The 27410-nt window shown below is 42.8% G+C and overlaps 1 protein-coding gene across 3 annotated transcripts in view; it reads right to left on the bottom strand.

Annotated features, from left to right (window-relative positions):
• Positions 1-27410, bottom strand: part of BANK1 (B cell scaffold protein with ankyrin repeats 1) — a 287338-nt gene that overhangs the window by 56075 nt on the left and 203853 nt on the right. For all 3 annotated transcript variants that reach the window (XM_008179150.4, XM_024099921.3, XM_042859972.2), the window contains exons 9-10: positions 4098-4197; positions 1689-2018 (exon numbers count right to left, since the gene is read on the bottom strand). In XM_008179150.4, the coding sequence (XP_008177372.1) occupies positions 1689-2018; positions 4098-4197 (430 nt within the window). The remainder of the gene's footprint in view (positions 1-1688; positions 2019-4097; positions 4198-27410) is intronic.

Here is a 27410-nt window from a genome sequence, read left to right as displayed (position 1 = left end):
AGAGACCGCCAGGGGCATCCCACCCTTTCTGTCCTTGTATGGAAGCATGAGGAGGTATAGGGTTCATGCACAGCCCCAATGGACACTGCTAGCAAAAAGAATCTGTGCTTGTGTGCCTGGGGAGCATGCACACCTACAGTAGGATCTACACTGATTCGTACTCAAATAAGAACCAGAGATTATGGTCAGAGTTCTCAGATTTTCATCATCTATTAAAGACAAACATATGTGCAGCAAATTCAGAATGGACTTATCTGGATACTTACAGATAGTGTTTGCAAAGGGCAAGCTTATTTTTGTTATTAGCTCAACATCTACATTTGGCATTTAAGGATTTGCTCTTTCCCATTTTTTTCCATTAGGAAAACTATTATCACCCTTCTAGAAGTGCCACCATATCATCCTTTTTTTTTTTTTTTTTTTTTTTTGCCTTTTCATAGGGGGAATGCAAACTATCAAATTTAATTTTAGATTTTTGTTCCATGAGTCAGGTTTTAAAAAATCCATGTGACAGCCCTGTCAGCGCATTATGGTCATGATGTCAGCCTTTCATCACAAACAGGAATACCAAGATCATTGTCCACTCTATAATTCAACAGATGGCTACATTTCTACTACAATACTAGCTAGAACTTATACTTAATACAATATTGGGTTACTTTTCCCTACTAGAATACATAAAGTAAATTCTATTAATTTTACCTGTGGCATTGCAAGCTTCACAAACAAGCAACAATTTAAATATAAGTTAACTAACATCTTAATATTGTGTCTAAAACCTTCCTTATAATCCTATGCACCATGTATTATTTTATGAATCTCTGAGATGGGTTAGGAGGAAGAAAACTCTGCCTGGAACTAGTGCTCCACAGTCTACCATCACTACACTATCTATAGTACTTAGTGACTTAGGCCTTGACTCAGCAATGCAATTAAGCACTTGTTTGTTTTGCTGAATCAGGGCCTTACTGACTAGCCAACCACCATTAGCCATGTCCATAAAGTAGGGTTACCATACATCCTCTTTTTCCCGGACATGTCCAGCTTTTCGGCACTCAAACCCCCGTCCGGGGGGAATTGCCAAAAAGCCGAACATGTCCGGGAAAATGCCGGCCAGGCACTTCCCCTCCCGCGGCGGCTCTGCTCCTCCCCTGACTCTTCGGCTCTGTTTAAGAGCCGAGCTGCCCGAGCGTTATGGGCTTCAGGCAGCCCCCATGCCTCCGGACCCTGCGCCGCCGGAGCCCGGGAGGGGAAGTGCCCGGCTGGGGCGCAGGGTCCGGAGGCAAGGGGGCTGCCTGAAGCCCAAGTGCTACCGGCTTCACGGTTTGCCGGGCAGCCTCCAGACCCTGCGCCCCCGGCTGGGCGCTTCCCCTCCCGGGCTCCAGCTGCGCTGGGGAAGCGCCAGCCGGGGGCGCAGGGTCTGGGGGCTGCCCGGCAAACCGTGAAGCCGGTAGCGCTTGGGCAGCCCGTTCCACATGGCTGGGAGTGGGAGGGAGGAGGGGGCGGAGTTAGGGCAGGGAAGGGGTGGAGTTGGGACGGGGCTGGGGAAATGGGCGGGGCAAGGGCCCGTGGAGGGTCCTCTTTTTTTATTTGTTAGATATGGTAACCCTACCATATAGAATCTCTGCAGAAGCATTTAACAAGTATTACACATATGATGAAAAATTATTTTTTTGGCAAGACTATACCTTGTGAAAAGTAGTGAATATAATCTTGTTTTATAGTGGGAGATGGATCTCGAGGAGGTAGGGGTGGCTTGTCCAGGAAAAAGGAGTCTCTTCCACCCACTTCAGGATTGTCATCAGGTATGCTGGCATATAAATTGTCATTGTCGTCATCAAAGCTGTATGACTTTTCCTCTGAATTATTTTCTTCATCTTTCTTTTCTTCCACTTCCTTGACTTCTTTAGCTTCCTCTTCCTTTTCTTCCTTCTTCTCCTCTTCCCTCTTGCCTGATTCCTCCCAGGCTTTCTGTCTGACTCCACTCTGGTCTCCTATACTCTGTCTGTCTGTTAATGCTAAAGAATGCATTGTTTATTTAAAATTTGCCAACTGGAAGCATTTTGTGTTTCACAGATTTCCATAGAAGTACCAGCACTGCTAATAAAACTTTTATGAACTAATACAGTGGAAAGCTGTCAAATGTATAACTTCAGTGAATGGCTTTTAAAATATTTACCAAATGAACAGTGGAAGCTTTCATTATATCTTGCTACCTCAGTACACAACATATTCATGTATACAATAACAATAGGATTTTTCAGAGATATTGGTGGAGTGGAATCTACCCTTTCCCCACAATCTGTACCGCCTGATTTTCAAAGCAGCACAACCCACATGAGTTAGTAAAATATGCTACAACTTATGTATCACTTATTTTTAATATACTGTAGCTTGGCTGCTTATCATTTTAACATTCTTTAAAATGAAATAAATATTTCCCCTGGGATATGTGGTTTGTAGTTAGTCTCTAAGGTGCCACAAGTACTCCTGTTCTTCTTTTTATGGCTTTAGTGGCCTTTGGACCAAAAATAAGGATATAGTGGAAAAATACATAACAGTAAATTTTCAGCACTATGTACAGCATAAGGATTTAGCTAAAATAACAAGGGGAAACCATGTAACTTATTCCCTCCATCCCCTTTTAAAATTGTATCCATTTCTAGACTATCTAATAAACATTATGAAGACCCTCCATTATTTCCAATATTAGAAGCATTTAACTTACATATGTTTCTATTCTTCTGCCAACCCTCTCAATTTTAACCCACAATTTATATGTTAATATTTTAAGAAAGCTGTTTCACTTAGGGCGCATTTGAGATAGAATTTATTGGAAAACTTCTTTCTTTTCCATTCTTGGTATTTTCCAAAAAAATTCTAGACCATCACCCCCACCCCCCCCAAATACCTGACTACTTTGCACTGCCTCATGCATGACGGAAAGATAAGTGCTTCTAAATATAATAGACAAACCCATTCATCACTATTTTTTTCTCTTTGTAAAAAAGGCCAAATTATGGTCCCCCGAGTCAGTGGAATGGGGGTGGGTGGGGAAAACATCAGTAGTATGTGAGAGGTGTGAAAGGAAGCTTTACGTCTGTACAAGACAGAATGCCACCAGAGGTACCAAGGGAAGTAGAAGGAGAAGCATCTTTTGTTGCACCTTATTAAAGGATCCTTAGTTGTGAAGGATCTGCTATGAAGATTTGTCCCTAGTGCTGAGTACGGTACTTCAGTTCATTTGCAAACTGGACCATCATTTTTATATCCACATCCAGGGCAGGGTAATGTAATGCCCTACCTAGGGCAGTAAGCACTAACAGTGCTAGCCAGACTTCTAGCCCTCAAAGTCAAATTATGGTTGCCCACTGTCTAGGTGTGTTGGACGAAGAGACTCATAATTTAGCCTGTAAGGCGCAGCAATCTAATACAGAAGGTGAGACAACTGGGAAGGTATCAAGTCCAGTAAAATACAAACAGAATATGGGCTGGCCTTTCTTACACAGTTATCATGGATCTGTGGAATAAGTGTCATTGCTAAATGCAAAAAAACCTGCAGCTCTTCCCTTACTCTCTTAGGTTCCCTTGCAAATCTCAGCCAACATTACTGAAACATTAAGGGCCAGGTCCATGTTTGTACAGATGTGCGAAGAGGAAGCTGCAAAGAGCTTCCCAATTGTGCTTCCATGCAGGATCTAATGGCAACTGTAGGCACTGCCCTCCTCTAGCACAGGGCTGCTCTGCGATAGAGCACAGGAGGGGTGGAGAGAAATGGATCTGCCACTCTCCACATCAGCCCGTGGATCTGGGTGGCCACCAAGGGGAAAGCATGTTGCACCCCTTGAAAGAGTGTGTAGCAAAAGGTACATTCCCCCATGGACCAGTGTTTAAAGGCATGCCTGAGCCGTTAGGTCACACAGCTAAGCACTAAAAAGTCAGGAAATCTGCAAGTTAAGGTTAAGCATTTAACTATAACTTTGTCCTCTTGTGTGTGTATACAGTCCCCTCCAGTCTCTAGATATCACCATTTCTCAGTTAATACCACACAGTATCAAGGACGTGGTACCTGAAACCTTTCAAACAATATGACTTACGAGAGGTAATGTGAGGGGCTGAGCTCAGCATGGCCACATAAATTCCATCTTCCTCCTCCTCCTCCTCCTGATCACCGTCTTCTTTATTGGTTGTATTAATCTGGAAAGAAGATTAAGCAGAGCAAATCTTTTGGTGATATTATCCATAAGCACATCAGTGCAGTATGAAAGAGAAGGGCTATTGCCCTGGGGAGAAACAGCCAAATCATTTTCTTTTAGTTCTCTGTAAAATGTCCTCATTTCATATTTTGCAGAGGTTCATTTGCCCTCAGTACTAATGCCTACTGATAAATTCCTTAAAATCCTTCTAAGGAGAAAACAGAGAGAGATTCTAATTGTGAAGTATGCACGGTGGGTGGGTAGATGGAGGGTGTGGACAGTAACAGATGAGAAGAGGGTCCGTGAGGCACTGTGGAGTACCCCAGAATGGTCAGGGTGCAACAATCTTTGGAGGGCTAATTGAAAATAGTAGACTACTGAGTGCATGCTGCGTGTGCACAGGAGACTAGAGGACAGGTCACACAACTGCAGGTATGTTAGCTGGGTCTGCCTTACTATCAAAGCAGAGCTAGGTGCTTACTCTATCATGCTTCTGAAAAAAACATTAAAGCTCTCGATTTTGCAGTGTCCAAATTAACCTCAGTTGGAGGAGTTTCAGGCCCAGTATTTGTACTAACAATGTCCATAGCCTTTTCACTGTATTTATATAAGCAGGAGGATATACTAACTTCTGCCAGTCTCTGACCAGACAAAGCAGAGTAGGATTACAGTCAGTTTTGGTTGTCCTCAACAAAAGAAACTTGTATTCCTTCAAAGCCTGATTTTCAGTAAGATGTGTATGGAAATATATGACTCCATTGCACATACAAAAATGTCTGATTAACATGCACACACCGCTGTTTAGGCATCTATCTAGCAGTCATTAGTGCACAAGGCCGGACTCTTTAGAGGCGTCTAGAGTCTCGCATCTTAAGGAGCATCAGAGTAGCTTGAACAGAGTCCTCAATAGTCATTGATTAGAGACTTGAATCCTGAAAAGGAATATTAATCCCCTGCCTTTGATTTCTGCCTACACACCAAAGTCCCTACCAACTTGAAAGCAGGAATTTAAAAGTGTGCTCCATAAATCCTGCAGTTTGCAAGGAATCACTGCGAGCAGATATGCAATCAGCAGAGAGTCTTTGACTGAAGAGCTGAGCTTCTGCTCCTGGGTCACTCTGCTTAACTTCCCTAGGCTTATGGGGGTTTCAGAATGAAGCCATGGGGTGAACTTCACCCAGTGAGCAGATCAAGAGGCACCAATCTGGGCCATCATTTATCACCTCTGACAGATCTTTGTAAAGTATAGGGGAAAAGGGAAAACAAATATGAGAAATTGTGGGTTTCTCTGGGGGAACCAAGAAATCATCTTTTCCCGCTGCAGCTGTGTATGGCAATTTCAAGAATGTCAGATCCAGTGCCACGGGCTCCCTACCCACTCCAAACAGTAAACACAATTTAAGGAATATGTCCAGGTCATCTGTCCCCATGAACCAAGCACTGGCCCTATATTCTATGTCTATCTAATGTATTTAACAGTTGGAGAGTCTTATGCTCTGGCAGAACTTCCCCATTGTTCAATTGGTTCCCCCTAGTTTGAGGATATAGGACACTACCGCACTGATGTCTGAAAAAACATGTATATGGGAGCCCGGAAATGAGACTTTTCCAGAACACAAAGTAGCTATAATCTGTGTTAATATGCACAATTTGTGCTAATGGTAGCAATAAGCTGCAAAGAGGGGCCTCTGACAAGTTCCATGGCCCAGTGACCCTGCGATGAGAAACATGAAGCCATGACTTTGAGACATGACTCCTGAGGATCTGTGCAATGTGGGCCTAGAAAGTGGTGGAGTGCTAAAAACACTGAGTTCCCCTTTCGTGATGTCAGAGACCTGCAAAAGGGAAACACTTCCCAGTTGTTTACCCTTAGCCTTGCAACCAGTAAGCACCTATGGATACATATTTAGTAGAGAATGCCCAGAGGGAAGGCAGGGAGTGGAGCTGTTGGAGTAGCTTTTCTAATTGCCTCTGGGAGATGGAGGGAGCAACCATTAACTCCTGGTACTTATTCGTTATGGATCAATTTTTGATGAAGGAAATCCCACGAATCACAGAAAGCCTAAATGGGAGATGTGATTAATGTAGACTTTTCTATATTTTCAAGAAACACAAATTCTCTTCAAAGAGGACTGTGGCCATTATAGAAGTTTTAGGAGCTCTTTTGACTGATGTAATTAAATTATTATCTAAGTAAATACATATTTTCACTTCTCTGGATTTTAGGGGGTGAGTAGCTGATCTGGCTCCTTGACATAGTGCTGCTTTTCAGGAAAAGTTTACAAGTTTCCTGTAGTTGGGAGACATGGGAAAGCTAAGTAAAACTTTTCTCAATTTGCTCAGATCTGTTTTTCCTAGAAAATTTCCTTTGTAAACCTTGGGTGAAGTCATAGTTCCATTACAGTCAATGGCAAAACTCCCCTTGTCTTCAATGGGGCCAGGATTTCACTCCATGATTTTAAAGTTTTTGAGGGCTGTCCTGATGAAATGGCTTGGCATTTCTAAAGAGGTTTAAGGGCTTTAGGTTCAAAACTGGACATAATCCTCCAGTCACTTGTGGAATACAAATATGAGACATATTCAGCCCATCTGAGAGTTTCTGCCTGGCGTTAATTCTAAAGCAGAAAGCTCTATGCTCTCTCTTATCTCCTTTTATGTCAGAGAGGTATAACTCTGTAGACTTATTAGTGAAGGAGGGAACCCTTTACCTTGGAACAGATGAAATACAATTTTAGCCCTTCTCGCACACACTGTAGGACTTTTTGTGGGTGTTTACCCTTTCCCCCATTTCAACCCCAAATTTTGGTTCGTTGGCAATGAGTTTGGCAATTAGAGGGAAAGAACTTCTTCTAGTGTCAATAGAGGGGATGCCTCAAGAGGGCTGTTAAGATTTGAAACACTTAGCTTGTAAATTAATAGGCAAGGTCTGCTTACCTGAGTCTGCACCCTATGGTAGTTGGGTAGTCTTAGCTCAAGATGCAGCAGGCAGGTTAGAAATGAAAGGCCTCTAAGACACTGGATACTACCATGTTATTTCCTTCTTTTCTAAACCCTTGGCTTGCAGGGTTGGTTAGCCCAGCCATGGATTTGGAAATATTGCCTTTTCTTTTTTACCTCGTCAGTCCAACTTTCCCTAGGTCTGAATTGCTCAGGTTAGAGAACTTATCAACCTCCATGTGACCTCTGCCACCTGTCATTTCTGGTACCACTAATCTAGCAGTGGGCCTACTCTGCCTCAGGACTGAGCCCTGGGCACATTTGGCAAAGAAGAGAAGTCTCCCCATCTGCTGGGTTTCAGAGGGCAAATCTGGGCCAATAATGTTACTGAAATAATATTAGATGTGGTCTAAAACAAATAAAAGGTAGATATTATGCCTTGTTCTTCTCTAACTTATCCCAGTGTAACTCAGTGGAATTCTCTCCTGTTTTATACTGGAGAGAAGAATGAAGTCCATTTGGAGTCTCACAAGTAGGAAACATAGTTCTATTCTCACCATTGCCCGCTTAATGAAGAATCAGGCCTATTTCCTCACAATTTGATTTTGCTTTCACTTCTGCTAAGGTTAAATGCCACTTTTTAACATTATATGCTGGGGTATGGCTTTCTTTTAGTTATCCACTCTAACTGGCTAACTAAGCTTTATGTAGTAGTAGTCACAAAAAAAAATAATTAAAAATCACACCGAAAATTGAAATGTCAAAGTTATTTCTATTTTGTAGGGTTTGAAATTGACATGTTATTCATTTTTTCTAAATTCTTAATTTTTGCAGCAAAATTGTTAGCAAGACCATTTTCAAATAATTTACAACCATTTTGATGAGTTACAATAATGTCTTCAATAAAGATTTCAATTTAAAACATAGTAAAATTAATGAAAAATAGAATTTAAAAAAAATCAATTTTTTTGCAAACTTTTTCATTTTCAAGAAAAGGCCATTTTCCCATTTAAAAAAAAAACACTTGGGTCAAAAATTTCTGACCACCTCAATCTAACTAGATCATGCACAGATATGGCGTGTTCCACATCCATGCACAGGCAAACAGTGATGAACTGAACAAAAGAAGCACAAGGGAATCCGATCCTGCATTAATGAAAGCACTGCTGGCTGCCACCACATTACACCTGCCTTGAAGCCAGTGAGGGCAGCCCATAACAAAGCACTTAATTTACATGCTGATGATCATGCCTAAGGCCACTTCACCTCACAAAAAACTCACTTTTTTTTTTAACCCTGTATAGCAGGGGTGGCCAACCTGAGCCTGAGAGGGAGCCAGAATTTACCAATGTACATTGCCAAAGAGCCACAGTAATACGTCAGCAGCCCCCCATCAGCTCCTCACCCTGCTCCCAGCGCTTCCGCCCCACCAATCAGGGCCTCCCCTGCCCTTCCTCCCTATCAGCTGTTTCGTGGCGTGCAGGAAGCTCTGGAGGGGAGGGGAAGGAACGAGGGCACGGCAGGCTCAGGGGAGGGAGTGGAGTGGGGGCAGGGCCTGTGGCAGAACCAGGGGTTGAGCAGTGAGCACCCCCAGGGCCTGCTCCAGGCACCAGGCAACCAAGCACATGCTTGGGGCGGCACCTGGTAAGGGGCGGTGGGGGGAGCGCGGCGCGGCATTCCGGGGGGGGGGGGGCGCTCCGGTGGCACGGTGCTTGGCGGGGGGGGGGGGGGGTTCCGGCGGCGCGGCGCTTGGCATGGGGGGTTCGGGGGGTGGCGCTTTTTTTTGCTGCTTGGGGCAGCAAAAAAGTTAGAGCCGGCCCTGAGCACCCCCCGGCACATTGGAAAGTTGGAGCCTGTAGCTCCAGCCCCAGAGTCGGTGCCTATACAAGGAGCCGCATATTAACTTCTGAAGAGCCGCATGTGGCTCCAGACCCATAGATTGGCCACCCCTGCTGTATAGAAACCAGGGAGAGGCACTGGAGGGCAACAAGTCTGTACAACATTTTGTGCATTGCACAAGGACTTGGAAGAATCAAACCCTTGAAGTTTAAGTTAGGCCTTGGACAATGCATGGGGTTTGGTTGAACACACAGGGTTAATTCAATTGTTTCTTATCTGTTGGGCTCGGTACTACCCATTATCCTGTTCCTGACTAATCATTATAAAAATGGCATTTACAAACAAGATTGAAAATTCAATTATATTTCAGTCTCTCCATAGAGTAATTAAACTTCTGATGATAGCTTCCAGAATCCCACATGCTTCTGGTTCAGTTTATTGTACTGGATCAAACTGGCATTGCTTAAAAAAATGTAACATTCAATGGATTTCAAACCTCACCTATTCTTTCTACATATAATTATGGAATTCTTCATGCTACATAATAGCCCCTAAATTTCCCTGAATTGTGACAATTATGAAAATCCATCATGGAACAAATCCTGAAGTCATCATTAGATCTAGGCAAAATATTTTGTTAGAAACTTTTTTTGCTGAAAAATGCAGGGTTGGGTCGACTGAAGCATTTCTCATTCTCACGTTGACTTCAGTGAATTGTTTCAGTCAAAATGAAAAAAAGAAAAAAAAGGAAATATTGAAATGAGTACTGTTCAAGGATTTTGTACAAGTGGAATGGGATACTGGGAATACAAGAGTCACGCCTACCGCTTCCTCCTCCTCAGTTTTGTGCATCTAGCCTTTCATTTCCTTTGCTTTTATAAAGGTTAAATATGACTGAAAATAGAAGTCAGTCTGGGGTCAAACAAAATACCTTGCTTGATCTGAAACACATCTTTTCCAACTTTTTTAATTAATCAAAAATTCAGAAAAATGTTGTTTTTGGTTTGACCTGAACTCCAATTTTTTTCCATAACAGACAGCAAACCAAAATATTGGTTATTTGCCCAGCTCTAGTTGTCATTCAGTTTTTCCACAATTCTTATGTAAAATTCTCATTGACTCGTTCAGTGAGAGGTTTACTTTAGTAAGGAGTGAATAAAAACTGAGTTATAACCTAAGAAATTGACTCCATAATATGACATTAAGCTAACTTTAGCAATATATTGGAAGATTTAAGATATGCTACATATGGAATAATATGGAGCCATTTAGTCATGCTGCGGGCTTTCAAAAATCACATGGTCAGTACAGAATTAATAAAAATTATGGAATGTTAGCTAGCAATAAACCTCACAAAAGGTAATTCATCTTGTTTTTCTGTGGGCATGAGGAGCTGATGTTGGAAGAGGTTATAATGTCAGTCTGCTCGTAATAAGATTATATTTTGTAGTCAGTGCACACTGCTTGGGTGCCAAATACGATCTTGTTTTAATTACAAAGGTGGATTCTAGAAATGGTTGTGAATGAAAACTGTGCATGTGACCCACCTCCACACACAATTTTGTGGTGTTGAAATCCAGAGCTGAATTTGGGTACAAACTGTGCAAATGACCCCCTATCTTTACAGTGGGTCAAACCAAAACTCCAGATGCACACCTTGGAACTCAAACCTTGAAGTGGATCTGAACTTCACATCTTGACCATATGCCTTAACAACAAAACATATTTAAGTGAAATCAGGCATTGGTTTATGATCAGACATTCAAGGGGAGAGTCAGCTTTCACATCAACATAAACCAACAGTAACTCCAGTAAAGTCAATGGACGTATCCTATTGTAAAACTGATATACGTAGGAGCAAAATCAGAGATGCAATCTTTGTGAATATGCTGATAGTCAGGATATCCTTATGGGCCTTTCTGCAACTGCACATATTTTATAATGAGACTGACTTTCTTCTCTTATACAGAGGTATATATGTGATGTAATTCCATGGAAGTCAATGGGCTGGATCCTCAGCGGGTGTAAACTGACTTAGTGCCACCACAGTCAATGGAGCTATGCTGATTTACACCAGTTGAGAATCTGGCCTGTTAGTTACACTGCTGTAAATGTGATATAAATGAGAGGAGAATCAAGCTACAAGAAGTTCAGGTAATTGGGAAGAGCATGAACCACACAGAAGATACTTGCTCATAAGTATAAAAGACTAGAATATGGGATGAGCAAGCAGATTTTGAAATAAAGGACTGTACAGAATAATGATGGATCAGCTACATTAAAGTTTGGATGTTCTTTGGGAAATTGACGAGTTGGTATCTTTTAGTCTGAAAATTTGTTATTTTAGTATTTTTGGCACATGCAAAAACCAGACAGCGTGTAACAATTTAGTTCTATTCAGTATTTTACTGCAATATGGTACTATAGGCTTCTCATGAATATACATTCTCTGTAATAATCTGATGGTATGACAAGTATCTTCTTCTACTGACTAGCCTAACATTTATCATTCTTGTTTATATTCATGTCTTGCATAGTATACATTTCAAAAGTTAATAGAAAAAGAAGATTGTAAAGTTTTTTGGGGGGAAGTGCATGCAAACTGCCCATAAACAAATATTGCACTCTGTTCTTTTCAGTAATTCGTACACATGGTTCTGCTTAAAGTGCAATTAAATATAAAACCTTGAATGGAAAGCCTGTTTCCAAGATGCCAAATTGGAGTTGGCTCAAAGGTGGACAGGCTTTTGTTCTACATCACTGGTAGGCCATGTTTTCCTTGTCCCCAAGCCAGAGATGCTTTGAATATGTATCCAACAGTATCAAATGAAAGAAGCCAAGCGTGGTAATGAAGCACTAGGATTGTCACTGTGTCACAGATATTGGACATTTCATTTGTTTAATGGCAAAGAAGCAGCTGGCTTCTGTAATCTCATTCAAACTGTAAACAGAGGACCCTGTATGCAAAACCAGCAATTTCCCACTAAGATTACCCTACATTACTATTAGAAAATAAGCATTATCTGGTAGAACAAACAGACAGGCACTTCTTGTTCATATTGTCTCTGAATTACTTTTCTCACAAAATTATGGGGTCAAATTCTGCTTTCACTTACACCCATGCCACTCTAGCTGGTCCATGTAAATAGGCTGAGATTAAAAGAAATCTTTTCCATACAAATAGAGACTTTGATTAAGCAGTAGAGATGAAAATCCAGTTAAACCCACAGCTTTACATTTGAAATAAGTAACAGTCTCGCAGGCTGAATTGAGAACTGACATTTTTCCCCTTCTGTGTTTACAATTACAGTGTTAGGGGGCTTATTCCTTCACCCTCTCACTTCCCTGGTCCTTCTCGCATGAACAGAGAGCAACAATACCCGAAGTCCGAAGGTGCAAACAATTCGATGTTTATTGGGGTGAACTTTCAGCACGCATGATTCCAGTTTCCTTCCTTAGTGTCCCTCTTCCCAGCTCTGACACCACAGAACTTTGCCTGTGTCCCTGTTCCTGTTTCCATTCCCTGTTCCCATCCCTCCCCTTAGCAAAACATGATCCCAATTCCCCCACCCACAGTCCCTGTTCCCATTCCCCCCCTTACTTCCTGATTGACTGCAGACTATATAGTAAAACTTGAGTTCTGCTTAGATATACCTTAACCAATTATTTTACTGAAATTTAACTAACCAATCCTAACATACTGTAACATGGTTATTTAACCAATTATATCCCACCACCTTAATTGGTTTACACCCAACAAAATTAATTATACAGCAGACAGAAACAATCACAGAACCAGACAGAGATTATACAGACAAACAATAGGGAAGTGGAGACTATAGTGATAGAATGATACAGAAATGAGGATTTCACATCCCAGCTATTGATAAGTGAGTTCTTGCCAGACAGGATGCTATCAAACTAAGTTTCCTTTTACATCTTCTAGGCTCCTCCCTTTCTCTGGAGGTGATAGGAATATCAGGACAGGATTGTATTCCTAACAGCCCAATAGCACCTTATTTCAATGTGACTTGTTTGGAATGTGAGGATGTGATCATACACTTCCCAGTTTATGGCTGCCTCTGCTGCTTAGCCGAAGGCCTTAGCCTAAGAACCAGGCCTCAGATTGTCACAGTAAGAGAAGGGCCTTACACAGACAGACAGTGATTTTGATTCTTCTTTTATATCTCTATAACTAGCTAAGTGACAAGAATACATCTAAATTCTTAAAGACAGGCCTGAATATCTATATCCTAACACACAGTATAGTCCTGGATGCAACAAACACACTGCACCTAAACTGAAAAGAGAAGATAAGCTTGAAGCTACCATCATCCTTGGATCATCATGTCAACACAGAACAATATGGATAAGGTTAAGGAGCAGCATGGAAGAACCTCAGGTGTGAAAGGCAACCTATAAATTATTTTAAACACATCTTTCCGATTCAGATCAGGGATGACTTATTTGACTAGTATTATTCCAGTAACTGACTCCTTTCCCCTCCAAAGTCACTTCTCATTTCCATGGGATGAAAACAACCAAAATAAAAAAAAGAGACAGTATGCAACATAAGCACATACAGTGGGCATGCTTAAAATATTCATTCCAGACTAGATATATTACAACCCCCCCAATATTCCATGTACTTAAATAGAGAATACAGCTAAAACTGGTCTCTCTCTAGAACTAGAATTAATCTTTTACACCCTCAGTCTCACTTTGAATGTTGGGCATACCTTTTTTTATTTTTTGTTTACTTGGGCTGCTCCATTTGTTTTGTGTAAGAGTATGGACATTTCCAGTAAACAGATCTCATTGGAAACAAATCTGAAACTCTGCAATAATCCACAGAATCAAATTCTTTGTGCTGTTTCACTGTTATTTCTCTGAGGTTCCATAGAACACCATATTGACATAAATGCCAATAAGGGCAGTTTGAAACGATTGTGCTGTGAATGGACTTTCTGTTTTTCACTGACTCCTTCAGGAGTTTGACTCAAATTAGTTTGGTTTTAATTCTGAACTCACAGATTCCCAAGTTTTACACCCCCTCATCTCTATAGATTTATCTCTGCTACCGAAAGTAATGGAAGGCACAAACAATGCTTATTTCCAAGCTCTAGTTGTAATCAACTTTTCACAGAAAACCATTTTTCTGGGCTGTTCTTCTGTTTTAGGATATTACAATGTGTTCCTTGTAAGAAGGGAACACAGTAGAGTTCACTTAAATCCTTATCTCAATTTATGCAGTTATAGTGTGCCTGTCACCATACTATCTAGACACAAATACAAACTTTAGCGCAAAAGCAAGAAAACTTTTCAGTAGGCTTTCCTCAAAACTTGTGTTTACCAAAGGGGACTGTATAAGCTTTTTCAGGATCCTGGGAGGATACCAAAATAGTACGTACATGACGATAAATCTATGATCAGTGTTATAAATGAGATACTACTAGGTTAAGAGACAACAGAGTCATACGCCTCACCATACTAACCTTTTGTACTCCTTTGAGCACCTTCAGCACTACCACTGCTTATGCCACTTCCATGTTTGTCCTTGGGGATTCAACAATAGGTGTGCCAGGCATCATTGTTTTGGTGTGAGAACCAGGAGGCTGCAGGTCTGGTAGCCTTGGCTGATATGCAAAGAGGGCCAAATGCTGTTCTAACACCAGGACCATCAAGGAAATGTCTCTAGATTTCCACCAGTGTGAGTGAGAACAGAATTTTGCTTCAATGTGCTTTTCTAAGAAGGGTTATTCTTTTGCCAACAGAACAACAGTACTAAAGTTTGCATAGCTGGCAGATGAGGTCCCAAGCTATGCTTAGCAGACATTTTCTTTACCTCTTTAACTGGTAGCTATTTAACCGAGGCAATACCATTTCCATGACAAATCAGTAAATAAAACTGATAGAACTGATTAAGTGCACAGCAAAGTGTACTGTAGTAGCTGTGGAAAAAGTTGTCAGTAGCAAAAAAACAAACCAAAACAATACAATAAGCCTTGCTGTTACTGAAAGAATCCTGTTTGTAGCCAAAGAAATATGGCAGCTGAATTAGGACACGGATGTTCTTTCTTATCCAGGGAATCCTTTATTTTTCTAGGGAGAGACGGTATTTTAAATATGCTCTTTTGTAACAATTTTTCAATACATGGTTGAGGTATGGGATTTGTGTATGTTGTGTTTTTTGCAACTCCTTCCCTATGCCAAACCTGTAGAAGAAAGCATAAATCTCATCCATTTGGGGTTGTGGTTTTTGGATGTAGAGATTATATACTTAAACTGAGGTCTCTAGGTCACATCATGGCCTTCTGCATCAGTAGTGTAGAGTGTACCTTCAGTAAAGGTTTGTGTATGTTTTTGATTGTTGTGAAAGTTGTTTCAGAGTTTCTGACTCACTCTTCCAGCCTTGGGGTAAATGTTTATCCAGATCTGTGGATATCTTTTGCATAAAACCTAACTAAACTCAGCCACGTTACACTGAGTGTCATTCACTCTCACTGTCCCTCTGTGTCAATGACTTCAAAGGTATGTTTCAGAGTGTTCTAATAGATTATTATTTCATTTCTTTCATTCACTTTCTGTCTCATACTGGAATTTAGAACTCGCTGGAGTTTACCACGTGAATGGCATAAATTCTCAAATAACTCTACTCAAATAAGATAAATGTAATACCTTTCTTTTTATGTCTGCCTAACAAGGATTATGGTCTTTCACATCTTCCTCTAGCCTATAAACCAAACCATGCTGACTGATATTTTGCCAAAACCTAAACCCAAGCTTTCTGAGCCCATTGTATTACTGTTACATTTTTCCACCTCACTGTCCATTTAATTTTCCAACACTTAAATATACTGAAGAACTCTGATCCCTGAACTACTTTGTGGAGTTGACATTCATTATGGACTCTTTGTTTCCTATTGCATAGCCAGATTTTAATACATAACAGTATTTCATCCCATACTCTGTAGTTGTCTATTTTTCTTTCTTCAGAAACAATAGCTGTTTTAGGGATATACATACTGGGACAAATTGAAGCTTCATTTTTAAAGGAATTGTGCTTGCTCACTTGAGGACTGAATTTGGACAACTATATTTTAGAGAGATGCATTATTTTCTGCATATTATCTTTAGCTCAAACCATCTCACATTTTAGTTTCTCTGGAAGCCTTAGGTGAACCCCATGTGCCTACGTGATTTACTGAATTTAGCTGTGTTATAAACACATCCTAAAGGGAGGGAACGTGCATTGCTTCATAGCAGAAATTCTTGACATATGCCAACCCATTTCTTGTTAGTAACATAACTGCACTCCTCACCATTGAGTTCATTATTCCATGTACATTACATTCCCAGTTGCAATGGAGCTGAGGACACCATAGCAAGTCTTCTGGGATGTTACTCTTGATCACTAATTAGAAACAGGTAGTTATTCAGCAATGTAAATTTGCCCTAATTCCCTGAAGCTGACCACATAGGAGAAAAGAGATGCTGTGGCAGCCAGTGTTAGCTAGAAGTGGGTTACTAACCCGTCAAGGATTTATGACATGCATTGGTACCGACTCAGTACATGAAGCATTAAGCAGCTCATTTGAGAGTGCAAGATTTATCTTTGTAGACAGTAAATGGCTCCACTGTTTGGAATAGTCTAATCTCTAAAGACAGCTGCATCCTCTTAAATCCATTCATATTTTAGTGGAGAATGTTATATTTGTTTGGGCTTTTTGTTTGTTTTTGTTTTACATTTACCTGGGATTCCAAATAAGAAAGGAAGTGATTGAAATATGGCCATTTGAGTCAGAACAACTTTTTAGCATTATCTTTGCCTCCAGCGAGACACTGCCCCATCTGGCATCACTCTGCTGACTCTAAATTCACTAAGACCTTCATGGATTTAACTGCAGTAGCATCTACCTAATGCATCATTGTTTCTTAGTTGTAGCTCTGTTGGAATTCTCATTGTATTGCACTACTTACTGTAACTTGGAACAGAGCCTAATGATTTAAGACTCTTATTATAATTCGTATTACAATTTACTAATTTTAATGGTGGATCCTTGCAACAGAACTGAGACAGATTCATATAAAACATCTATTAAAAACTATATTAATGGATGAATTGTGGTGGTGTCACAAGCCCTGTTTAAGGGGCAGTGGGCAACTGCATTGATCCAGAAGCAGACCAGAGATCAGATTGTGACTCAGATTCATAATCTATTCCCTAGTTCCCCTGCTCCAAGGGGGAGAAGTGATCTGTGCAGCCCTATACCTGGCATAGATTGCTCCCCTCTTTGGGTCAGCTCAGCTGTGCTGGACAGTGCATTTAAGAGCAAGGGGTGTAGCCAAAGCCCCATCCACTCCCCAGTGTAGGATGTAACAGCCCGGGAAAGGCTGTTCTTTCTCTGATGCTGCTACCTGTGATAAGTGTAGCCTGCACAGTGAAGAAAAGGGGCTCATTACACTCACTTATCCCTTGCACAGGCACACTGGATAAGAGACAGTCTCACTTTAAGAGTACATTAAGGTTGCATGTTTAAACACAAAAAATTTAGAAAATCAAAAAGTTAAATTTCTATGCATAACCGTAATTCTGCCTTCACGTGTATTTGAATTATGACATAGACTTTAATTATATGATCACACACTGTTTTTAGATTGTACAATTTAATGTAATACATTGTTGTACAGTCTATGGGGCACATATGTTGTGTTGATCTTGTATTTGTTTTCATTCTTTTTTCTTTTTCTCCTTGTCACAGGGATCCAACATAGGAATTTAGGACTGGAAGGGATCTCCTGGGTCACGAGTCCAGTCCACTAATACTGCAGGCAACTCCATCATATAAGCCCATTTATAAATGAATCAAGCTGCCATCTTAAAACTAATTAGGTTGTTTGCCCCTACTACTCATACTGAAAAGTTGTACCTGATGCTTGCTCCATGACTGTTAGAAATCTTCGACTTTCCAGTCTAAATTTATTCATGGCCAGAATATACCCATTTTTTCTTGTGCGAACATTATCCTTTAGTTTAAATAGCTCTTCTACCTTTATGATGTTTATCCTCTGATGTATTTATAGAGAGCAATCATAGCCACATTCAGCCTTTGTTTTGCTAGACTAAACAAGTCAATCTCCTTTAGTCTCCTCTCATTCCCCTGATCATCTTGAATATATTTATTGACTCAGACTTTTATATGGCAATTTCTCTAATCTCTGTGCCATATATTTTAATAATGTAGCCAGAAGCCATGCAATATGCAACTTATTTTTAATCAACAGTAAAACCTACCTTAGGTGCAAAACTCAGGGGATGGGGCAGTTAACTACAAAGCTAACTTGTCTGCAGTTATGAGCAGCCAAGAACAGATTAGAATGGCAATTATTTTGTAACATCAGCTAAAATGGCTGGTGCTGATCCCGCTATATGGTATGATCCCTGAGATTAGCCTTGAAAGAGCAACAGAATCCTGGTCAAGACAAAGACATAAAAAGGTGAGCATGAATACCATTAGCATTTAACTTGTCATAGGGGAATTTCAGTTACCTGCAGAATATTACAATAAATTGGAGTTCCTTCAGATTGGGGATAACAAAAGGAATGAAATTAGTAGCTATAAAAACAGTGTCTAATTTTTATGAAAGCTCAAACATGATTGGGAAAGATTCTCTAATCCATCTTTGGAGGGTAGAATTTCATCTATTCACTCCACAGAAAGGATATGAACTGGTGTCAAAATAAACTGTGCTGGCTTGATTCCAATGAATAAAAAATGTCTCTGCATAGATGTCATTCTTATAAAAAGGTCAACTTCTTCAAAAACAAAGATAGTAAAATAATTTGGATTTCCCTTTCCACCCCCTCTCTCAAGAATTATAGCAAAGGCAGGAATGGTCATCCGTAGAGAGGAAGGAAGTCTTTTCCATGTAGTTCAAAAAGAAAACAAAAAGTCTTTTAAAATAATACCACTGCTTGATAAATTCATGGTCTTAGTCTATGTGACTTCCTAATGGGGACTTTGGCAGTCCCTTCTCAATCTACATTAGGAAATAGTTGACAGCATAAAATTACCTCTCATAATTTAGCACAATAGGAAGGAAGTCTGTAGAAAAGCTAGACTGCAAACAAAATCCACTTCCTCATGTGGCCTAGGTGCCAGGTTAAGACAGACTATAGAAAGCACATGCTAAAGCTTCTTCCATTGATTCTTTGGGTAAGTGCTGCACTTTGCATTCCAAGACCTACACATGGATGACCCTGCTGTCAGTAACAGAAAAGTATCTCTAAAAAGATTCCACACAAGGTCCTGTTTCATTACTGAGCCAGTTACTGGTTTTGATCTTATCAGGCTAATTTGGAAACTCTTTTTGTTTTCCATATCCTGCACTAAAACATTGTCATCATATACTTCCAAGGGCTTTCTGTGATCTAATGTACAGTTTTGTTCAAATTTTAATTTTAATTGTATCTGGATGACACAAACACTTTTTACTTGGTAAGAGCCTAATTCTGCAAATGTGCTTTTGTAAGCAGTCCCCACTATCTGGAGTTAATGACATTATGTGCATGAGTAAGAATGAAATGCTTTTATTGGACAAGACTGTAGGTCAGTGGTCACCAACCCGTAGATCTCTGGAGACTCTCCCAGTCGATTGCGATCTCCGGCCACTAAAAGTCCAGTGGTGCAGTGGGGCTGCTGTTAAGGCAGGCTCCCTGCGTACCCCAGGCCGGAAGTGGCCAGCATGCCTCTGCGGCCCGGGGGAGGGGCACATGTCTCTGTGCACTGCTCCTGCCTGCAAACACTGCCCCCACAGTTCCCATTGGCCAGGAATGGGGAACCGTGGTAATGGGAGCTGTGGGGGCGGTGCCTGCAGAGAGGGGCAGGGCACGGAGTCACGTGCCCACCCTGGGGACCGCAGAGGTGTGTTGGCCCCTTCTGGGAGTGGCGTGGGGCTGGGGCAGGCAGGGAGCCTGTCTTAGACCCACTGTGCCACCGACTGGGAGCTGCCCAAGGCAAGTGCCGCCCGGCGGGAGCCCGCACCCTAACCCTCACCCCTAAGTCCCCTCCCAGAGCTAGCACCCCATGCCCCCCCTGCACCCCAACCCCCTGCCCTAGCCCTTCCCAGAGCCTGCACCCCCTCCTGTACCCCAACCCCTGCCCCAGCCCTGAGCCCCCTCCTAGAGCCAACACCCCATACTCTTCCTGTACCTCATACTCCCTCCTGCACCCCAACACTCTTCCCCAGCCTGGAACCCCCTCCTGCACCCAAACTCCCTCCCAGAGCTTGCACTGCCTCACCCCCTCCTGCATCCCAACCCTCTGCCCGAGGCTCAGCCCGGAACCCCGTCCCACACTCCGAATCCCTCGGCCCCAGCTCAGAGCCCGCAGCCCCTCCCGAACCCCAACCCCCTGTGAAAGAGGGTGGGGACGAGCGAGCAACGGGAGGTGGGGGGGATAGAGGGAGCAGGGCAGGGCTTCAGGGAAGGTGTGGGGCCTCAGGGAAGGGGCAGGGTAGATACTGGGTTGCACTTAAATTCTAAAAGTGATCTCGTGCGTAAAAAGGTTGGAGATCACTGCTGTAAGTTGTCCACTCATCTCCGAAGTTTAGAGCGCTCCATTATATGTTGAGTTTATTCCTTGCCTTTAGTCTTAGTCTATATCTGGGCTTCCATAGCTTGAATCACATTTAAATAGGGGTGGACCATCTCCTCCTCCCATGTATGGAGATAGCCTTTTCTCCCACAGGTGACTGAACATCATCCCAGCATAGCCACTCTGCACAGAAGACCAACAATTAGTTTGCAGACCCCACTTTGAGGACTGTTGCCACAGGCTCTTTCCTTAAAAGAATAATGCCACTACAGCTCTGCTGCCTAAATGTAAAATATTGTACTTGGTGAATGTGCTGACAAAGTGGGCTATTTAATTCCATGAGTGGTTAATGATAATGCACTGCAGTTTACATATGGCAGAATCCCAGGACCCAGCACTTAGCTTTAGTAGTGTGCTGGGTGCGTCTGCAGAGAGAAAGAAATCCTTTCCCCATGCTTCCTCCCTGCAAGCAGTGGAACAGCTGCAGAACCACTCTGTGGAGGCTACATCAGCAAAAGGACGCTAACTCATTGGTAGGAAGCTCAGAGGTGGGCATGTTCTCTAGCCCCACCTCCCCCAGCTCACCCTTGCCTTACACTCTGACACACAGAGATTTGTCATGGAGCTTGGAACTGTGCAGCACATGGGATGCACAGCCTCTGCATAGACCATCTTAGTTCTGTCCCCCACCCTCTGGTACCATCGCCAGACGGATCTCTCCCACCTGCAGAAGTGGGGGCTGCATGTTCCCCCACAGTACCTGTTCATTCGAGTTGTCCATGCTGCATGAGACGCAAGCAGTTAGTTTCATAAATATTCTCTTTCATTAAATAGCACCCATATCTCTGTGTTGTAACCTAGCAACCAGGCATTTTAGTTCTAAAAATTGTTCTTACTCTCCACTTTGCATTAATGTTACTACTATTCATACAATCTGCTGTAACCCCCATTTGGAGTTTGCCAGTTCCTAAAACCCTAAACTGAGCTTTTAGGTGGTCCTATCCTATGGATTACAACAATACCAGCTACCAGAGCCCTCTGTCACCATTTCTACTTGGAGTCAGGAATGGACTAGAAACTCCTGCAGAGGCCAGTAGGGACCTTTCTGCATAGGATGATATGGACACGTAGTTTGCTGGGCCAAAGATGAGCCAGGGCTGCTCAGCTCCTCTGTCCAAGGGGACAACCTGACTCAGAGACAAACAGATTAGGTTTAGTTTTTGTTTTGAGTTTTTGGGAGCTGAGAGAGAAGCAAAACAGCTCAGAGACCCTCTAATTAACTCAAACACCCCACGAAGGGAGTCTCTGAACTGCTTTGGAATCAAGTGTATGAGTCGGGAAGTTCCAGCCCTGCAGAGACCAGTGTCCAGAGCGACAGAGATCCAACCTGACTTCTGAGAGCCAACTGAGCCCTCCATAGGATTCCCAGACTAGGGAGCCAGGAAAGGAACCTACTCCACCCAGGAGCAAAGACATTGTAAGAAGACCCTTTGTCTGTTTAAGGTGGCCAACATTCTCAGCACTGCAACACTCATCTCTGGGCTCACCTTCAGCATACCATCTGCCTGGGAAGGTGCCAGGGAGGGATCTGGGGGTTGGGAAGAGTTGGGAGTATTGGGAGGTGGGAAATTTGCTGATTTTTCGATGTGTTAGTATTTATTAGTTAACCCAACACTTTCTTCCCCATATACTATTTTCCTGCTCCCAGTAAAGTTCCCCATTGTTATAGTGTTATTTGGGAGGGGGGGTGTTATTTCTTTGCTGGGGTCTGTGTTGATTGTTTTTTGGGGTGGGGGGTGTACTGGGGTTTATACTCCTTGCCAGCAGTGGTAGCATTATTCATTTTCCCAAAGGACAGCACAAGGTGTGGAGACACCAGGCAGCACAAAAAAGAACTCAGGACCCAGCCCTTCCGAGTAGAGGGAAAAAACCACTTGAAGTAGCAAGAACCAGGGAGTAGGCTTGAGCCATATCTTGGGGAAGGAGCTAGACAACAATGTAAAATACTCAAAAAGTAATTTATTATCCATCCTCCCCTCTCCCCCCGAGAACTGTATGAGTACCTGGATAAATGAATGAAGAAATTAGATTAGTAAAATTGCTTACATGCACATGGACAGAATCATGTACTGCTGTTCATTAGTATGATCTATTTAAAGTATTTTACTGCCTTCTAATTTGAGTTTGATTTTGTTTGTTCACACCAGCAAGAAAGCTCATGATAACCTGACATGGATTTTCCTATATGATCTATTTTAAAGTTATTGTCCTCTTGTTATGAGAAAGATAGGACAGGCACTCTGTTGATGTTAGTGAAAGTCATTAAACACTGAGTTATAACCAAAGGTAAAATATACTTAGGAATTTGTTTTGGCTTTCACAGCGAGAACTGCTCTGGGGAGTGGGGAGAGTGGGTTAAAGAGGTGGAGCACCAGAGCAACAGTGGCTGGAGGCACTCTGCCTACAGAATGCTGAACTAGACTGAAGGCTTACAGGATTGCTAAAAAGGAGAGCACCGGAGGCAGCAAACAGGGCGGCTAACAGGGGAGTTTGAGAGGGAGTTTGCAGGGGGAGGTAAAGGGGGAGGCAGGAGGGCGCGGTGTGGTGTGTGCTCTGTGCCCTCAGATGCAGAGACCAGAGACTGCAGCAGCCATGAGCCAAGCAGTAGGAGACAGAATGCAGATGGCAGCATGTGGAAGCTGTGGTATGTATATACCCCTAGCAGGGGAGCTGGAACAAAGGTATGTTTGTATGAAGTGTCGCCTGACAGTGTTACTGGAGGAAAAGATTAAGGGGTTGGAGATGCAGGTAGACACCCTGGTGGAGGTTAGACAGGGATTTGAGCAGCTGATGGAGGACAGGCAAGTGGGGGCTGAGGGGGAATGCTCTGCGGTGCAGGTGGAGGCAGAGGTAGAGGTCGGTGAGAGGGGAATGGAAGAGGGAGAACAAGGGAGGTGGAAGCATGTGACTGTGAGAAGCAGGCCAAGGAAAGGGAGGGCCAGTGAGGGGGGAATAGAACTCAGGAACAGCTTTGGGTGTTTGGATGACGAGGTGGACGGGCAGCAGGTGGTGACTGAAGGTGGGAGGGTGAGGAAGAAGAGAAGAGCAGCTAGTCCGAGAGAGAGAGGGAAGGTGTTGATGGAGACAGCACATAACCTGGGCCCCCAGAGGATAGAGGAAGGCATAAGGGGGAGCATAAGGAAAGAGAGGAACAGACACGGGTCAGGAGTAGAGGGATCAGAGACTAGATTACTAGATCGTACTGTAGCCAGGCAACGGCAGGTGTATGTAATTGGAGACTCTTTACTGAGGAGATTGGACAGGCCTGTGACCAGGGCAGACCCGGAGAACAGAAGGGTGTGCTGTCTACCGGGCGCAAAGATCCGCGATGTGGACCTGCGGTTGAAAAGGATCCTAAAAGGAGCAGGTAAGAACCCCTTGATAATCCTTCATGTAGGAACGAATGACACAGCTAGGTTCTTGTTAGAGAGAATCAAGGGTGATTATGCCAGGCTGGGGAGGACACTCAAGGAGATAGAGGCTCAGATTATCTTTAGTGAGATTCTGCCTGTTCCGAGGGAAGGGCAGCAAAGGGCTGATAGGATTGTGAGAATAAATAGTTGGCTAAGGGAGTGGTGCTATAAGGAGGGCTTTGGGATGTATGGCCACTGGGAGGCTTTCGGGGACAGACACCTGTTCTCGCGGGATGGGCTTCACCTCAGTAGGGAAGGAAATAGACTTCTGGGAGGGAGGCTGGCTCACCTTATCAAAAGAGCTTTAAACTAGGAAGTTTGGGGAGACGGTTGGGAGATGCACAGTTAATCTTCACGCCAGATTCCAGTATTGAAAAGGTGAGTGAAATGAGAGGAGACATAGCCGGGGAGATGAGATTGGACATAGGAGGGACAGGGGGGACGGACACAAAGAGGCCCGCAACATATAGTGTTACTAATGGGAGACAGGCTAAACAACATACATTAGGGTGTTTATACACCAATGCAAGAAGCCTAGGTAATAAAATGGAGGAATTGGAGCTCTTGGTCTGAGAATTGAAACCGGATATCGTAGGAATAACTGAAACGTGGTGGAATGGCAGTCACGACTGGAGCACAGGTATGGAGGGGTATGCACTGTTTAGGAAAGACCGGGACAAAGGTAAAGGTGGGGGGGTGTCACTGTATGTCAATAGTGAAATAAGCTGTAAAGAAATAATAGTTGATGGAATAGATAACACGGAGTCCGTCTGGGCAATACTCACACTGGGTAAAAGGACTACTAGAGCCTCGCCGGGGATAGTGCTTGGGGTGTGCTATAGACCGCCGGGATCGACCCAGGATATGGATAAGGAACTATTTAATGTGTTTAGAGAAGTAAATACTAATAGAAACTGTGTAATTATGGGGGACTTTAACTTCCCGGATATAGATTGGGGAACAAATGCTAGTAGCAATAATAGGGCTCAGATGTTCCTAGATGTGCTTGCTGATCAATTCCTTCATCAAGTGGTAGCTGAACCGACGAGGGGGGAGGCCATTTTAGATTTGATTCTGGTAAGTAGTGAGGACCTCGTTGAGGAAGTGGTAGTAGGGGACAACTTGGGCTCCAGTGATCATGAGCTAATTCGGTTTAAACTAAATGGAAGGAGTAACAGAATTAAGTCAAAGACTAGGGTTTATAATTTTAAAAAGGCCAATTTTAACGAATTAAGGGGACTGGTAAGGGAAGTGGATTGGGCAAACATATTAATGGATCTAAAGGCAGAAGAAGCCTGGGATTACTTTAAGTTAAAGATGCATGAGCTGTCAGAGGCCTGTATCCCAAAAAAGGGAAAAAGATTACTAAGCAAGAGATTTAGACCAAGCTGGATGAGCGACCGACTCAAAGGGGCGATTAGGAAAAAACAGAAAGCGTACAAAGAGTGGAAGAGGGGAGGGATCAGTAAGGAAACTTACCTTAGTGAAGTCAGAGAATGTAGAGATAGAGTGAGAAAGGCCAAAGGCCGTGTAGAGTTGGACCTAGCGAGGGGAATTAAAAGCAATAGTAAGAGGTTTTACAGCCATATAAATAGGAAGAAAGCAAAGAAAGAAGAAGTGGGACCGCTGAAGACTATAGCCGGAGAGGAGATTAAAGATACTCTAGGCATGGCGCAATATCTCAATGAATATTTTGCATCGGTGTTTAATGAGGCCAATGGAGGTATTAGGGATACTAGCACCGTGACAGAGGGGCATACAGGATGGGGGATTACCGTATCCGAGGTGGAAACAAACCTTGAACACCTTAATGGGGCTAAGTCAGGAGGACCAGACGATCTTCATCCGAGGATATTGAAGGAATTGGCACGGGAAATAGCAGGCCCATTAGCGATAATATTTAATGAATCTGTAAACTCGGGGGTGGTCCCGTTAGACTGGAGAATAGCTAATGTGGTTCCTATTTTCAAGAAAGGGAAAAAAAGTGATCCGGGTAACTACAGGCCTGTTAGTTTAACATCTGTAGTGTGCAAGGTGCTGGAGAAAATTCTGAAAGAGAAACTAGTTGAGGACCTTGAGGTTAATGGCAATTGCGATAAATTGCAACATGGTTTTATGAAGGGCAGATCGTGCCAAACGAATCTGATCTCCTTCTTTGAGAAAGTAACGGACTTATTAGATAAGGGAAATGCGGTGGACCTAATATACCTGGATTTCAGTAAAGCGTTTGATACTGTACCCCATGAGGAATTATTGGTTAAACTGGAAAACATGGGGATCGATATGAAAATCCAGAGGTGGATAAGGAATTGGTTAATGGGGAGAATGCAGCGGGTCGTATTAAAGGGTGAACTGTCAGTTGGAGGGAGGTTACTAGTGGAGTGCCTCAAGGTTCAGTTTTGGGACCCATTTTATTTAATCTATTTATAACTGACCTCGGAACCAATTGCAGGAGTGGGCTGATAAAGTTTGCGGATGATACGAAGGTGGGAGACGTTGCAAATTCGGAGGAGGATAGGGATATTCTGCAGGGAGACTTGAATGAGCTTGTGAATTGGAGTGTCAGAAATAGGATGAAGTTTAATAGTGAAAAGTGTAAGGTGATGCACTTGGGGATGACTAATAACAATTTTAGTTACAAGTTGGGGACGCATTGGTTAGAAGTAACGGAAGAGGAGAAGGACCTAGGGGTCCTTGTAGACCGCAGGATGACTATGAGTCGACAATGTGACGTGGCGGTGAAAAAAGCCAATGCGGTCTTGGGATGCATTAGGCGAGGTATATCTAGTAGGGATAAGGAGGTCCTGCTTCCGTTGTATAAGGCGCTGGTGAGACCTCATTTGGAGTATTGTGTGCAGTTCTGGTCTCCCATGTTTAAAAAAGATGAACTCAAACTGGAACGGGTGCAGAGAAGGGCCACTAGGATGATTAGAGGAATGGAAAACCTGTCGTATGAAAGGAGACTAGAGGAGCTTGGGTTGTTTAGTCTGACAAAACGAAGGCTGAGGGGGGATATGATTGCTATCTTTAAATATATCAGAGGGGTAAATACAAGGGAGGGAGAGGAATTATTCCAGCTTAGTACTAATGTGGACACGAGAACGAATGGATATAAACTGGCCGTGGGGAAGTTCAGGCTTGAAATTAGACGAAGGTTTCTGACCGTCAGAGGGGTGAAATATTGGAACGGCCTTCCGAGGGAAACGGTGGGGGCGACGGACCTGTCTGGTTTTAAGATTAAGTTAGATAAGTTTATGGAGGGAATGGTTTAATGGTAAAACATAGTAGCCAAGGAATACCAAGCAATGGTAGGTAAATAATATAATGGCTAACAGGGGTCAGGCTAGAGACTCTTGCCTAAATGCTCG

Source organism: Chrysemys picta, chromosome 5 (assembly GCF_011386835.1).
Source record: "Chrysemys picta bellii isolate R12L10 chromosome 5, ASM1138683v2, whole genome shotgun sequence".
Classification (NCBI taxonomy): Eukaryota; Metazoa; Chordata; order Testudines; family Emydidae; genus Chrysemys; species Chrysemys picta.
Note: the sequence above shows the minus strand (reverse complement) of the source record. Positions and strands in the feature narration are given on the sequence as shown.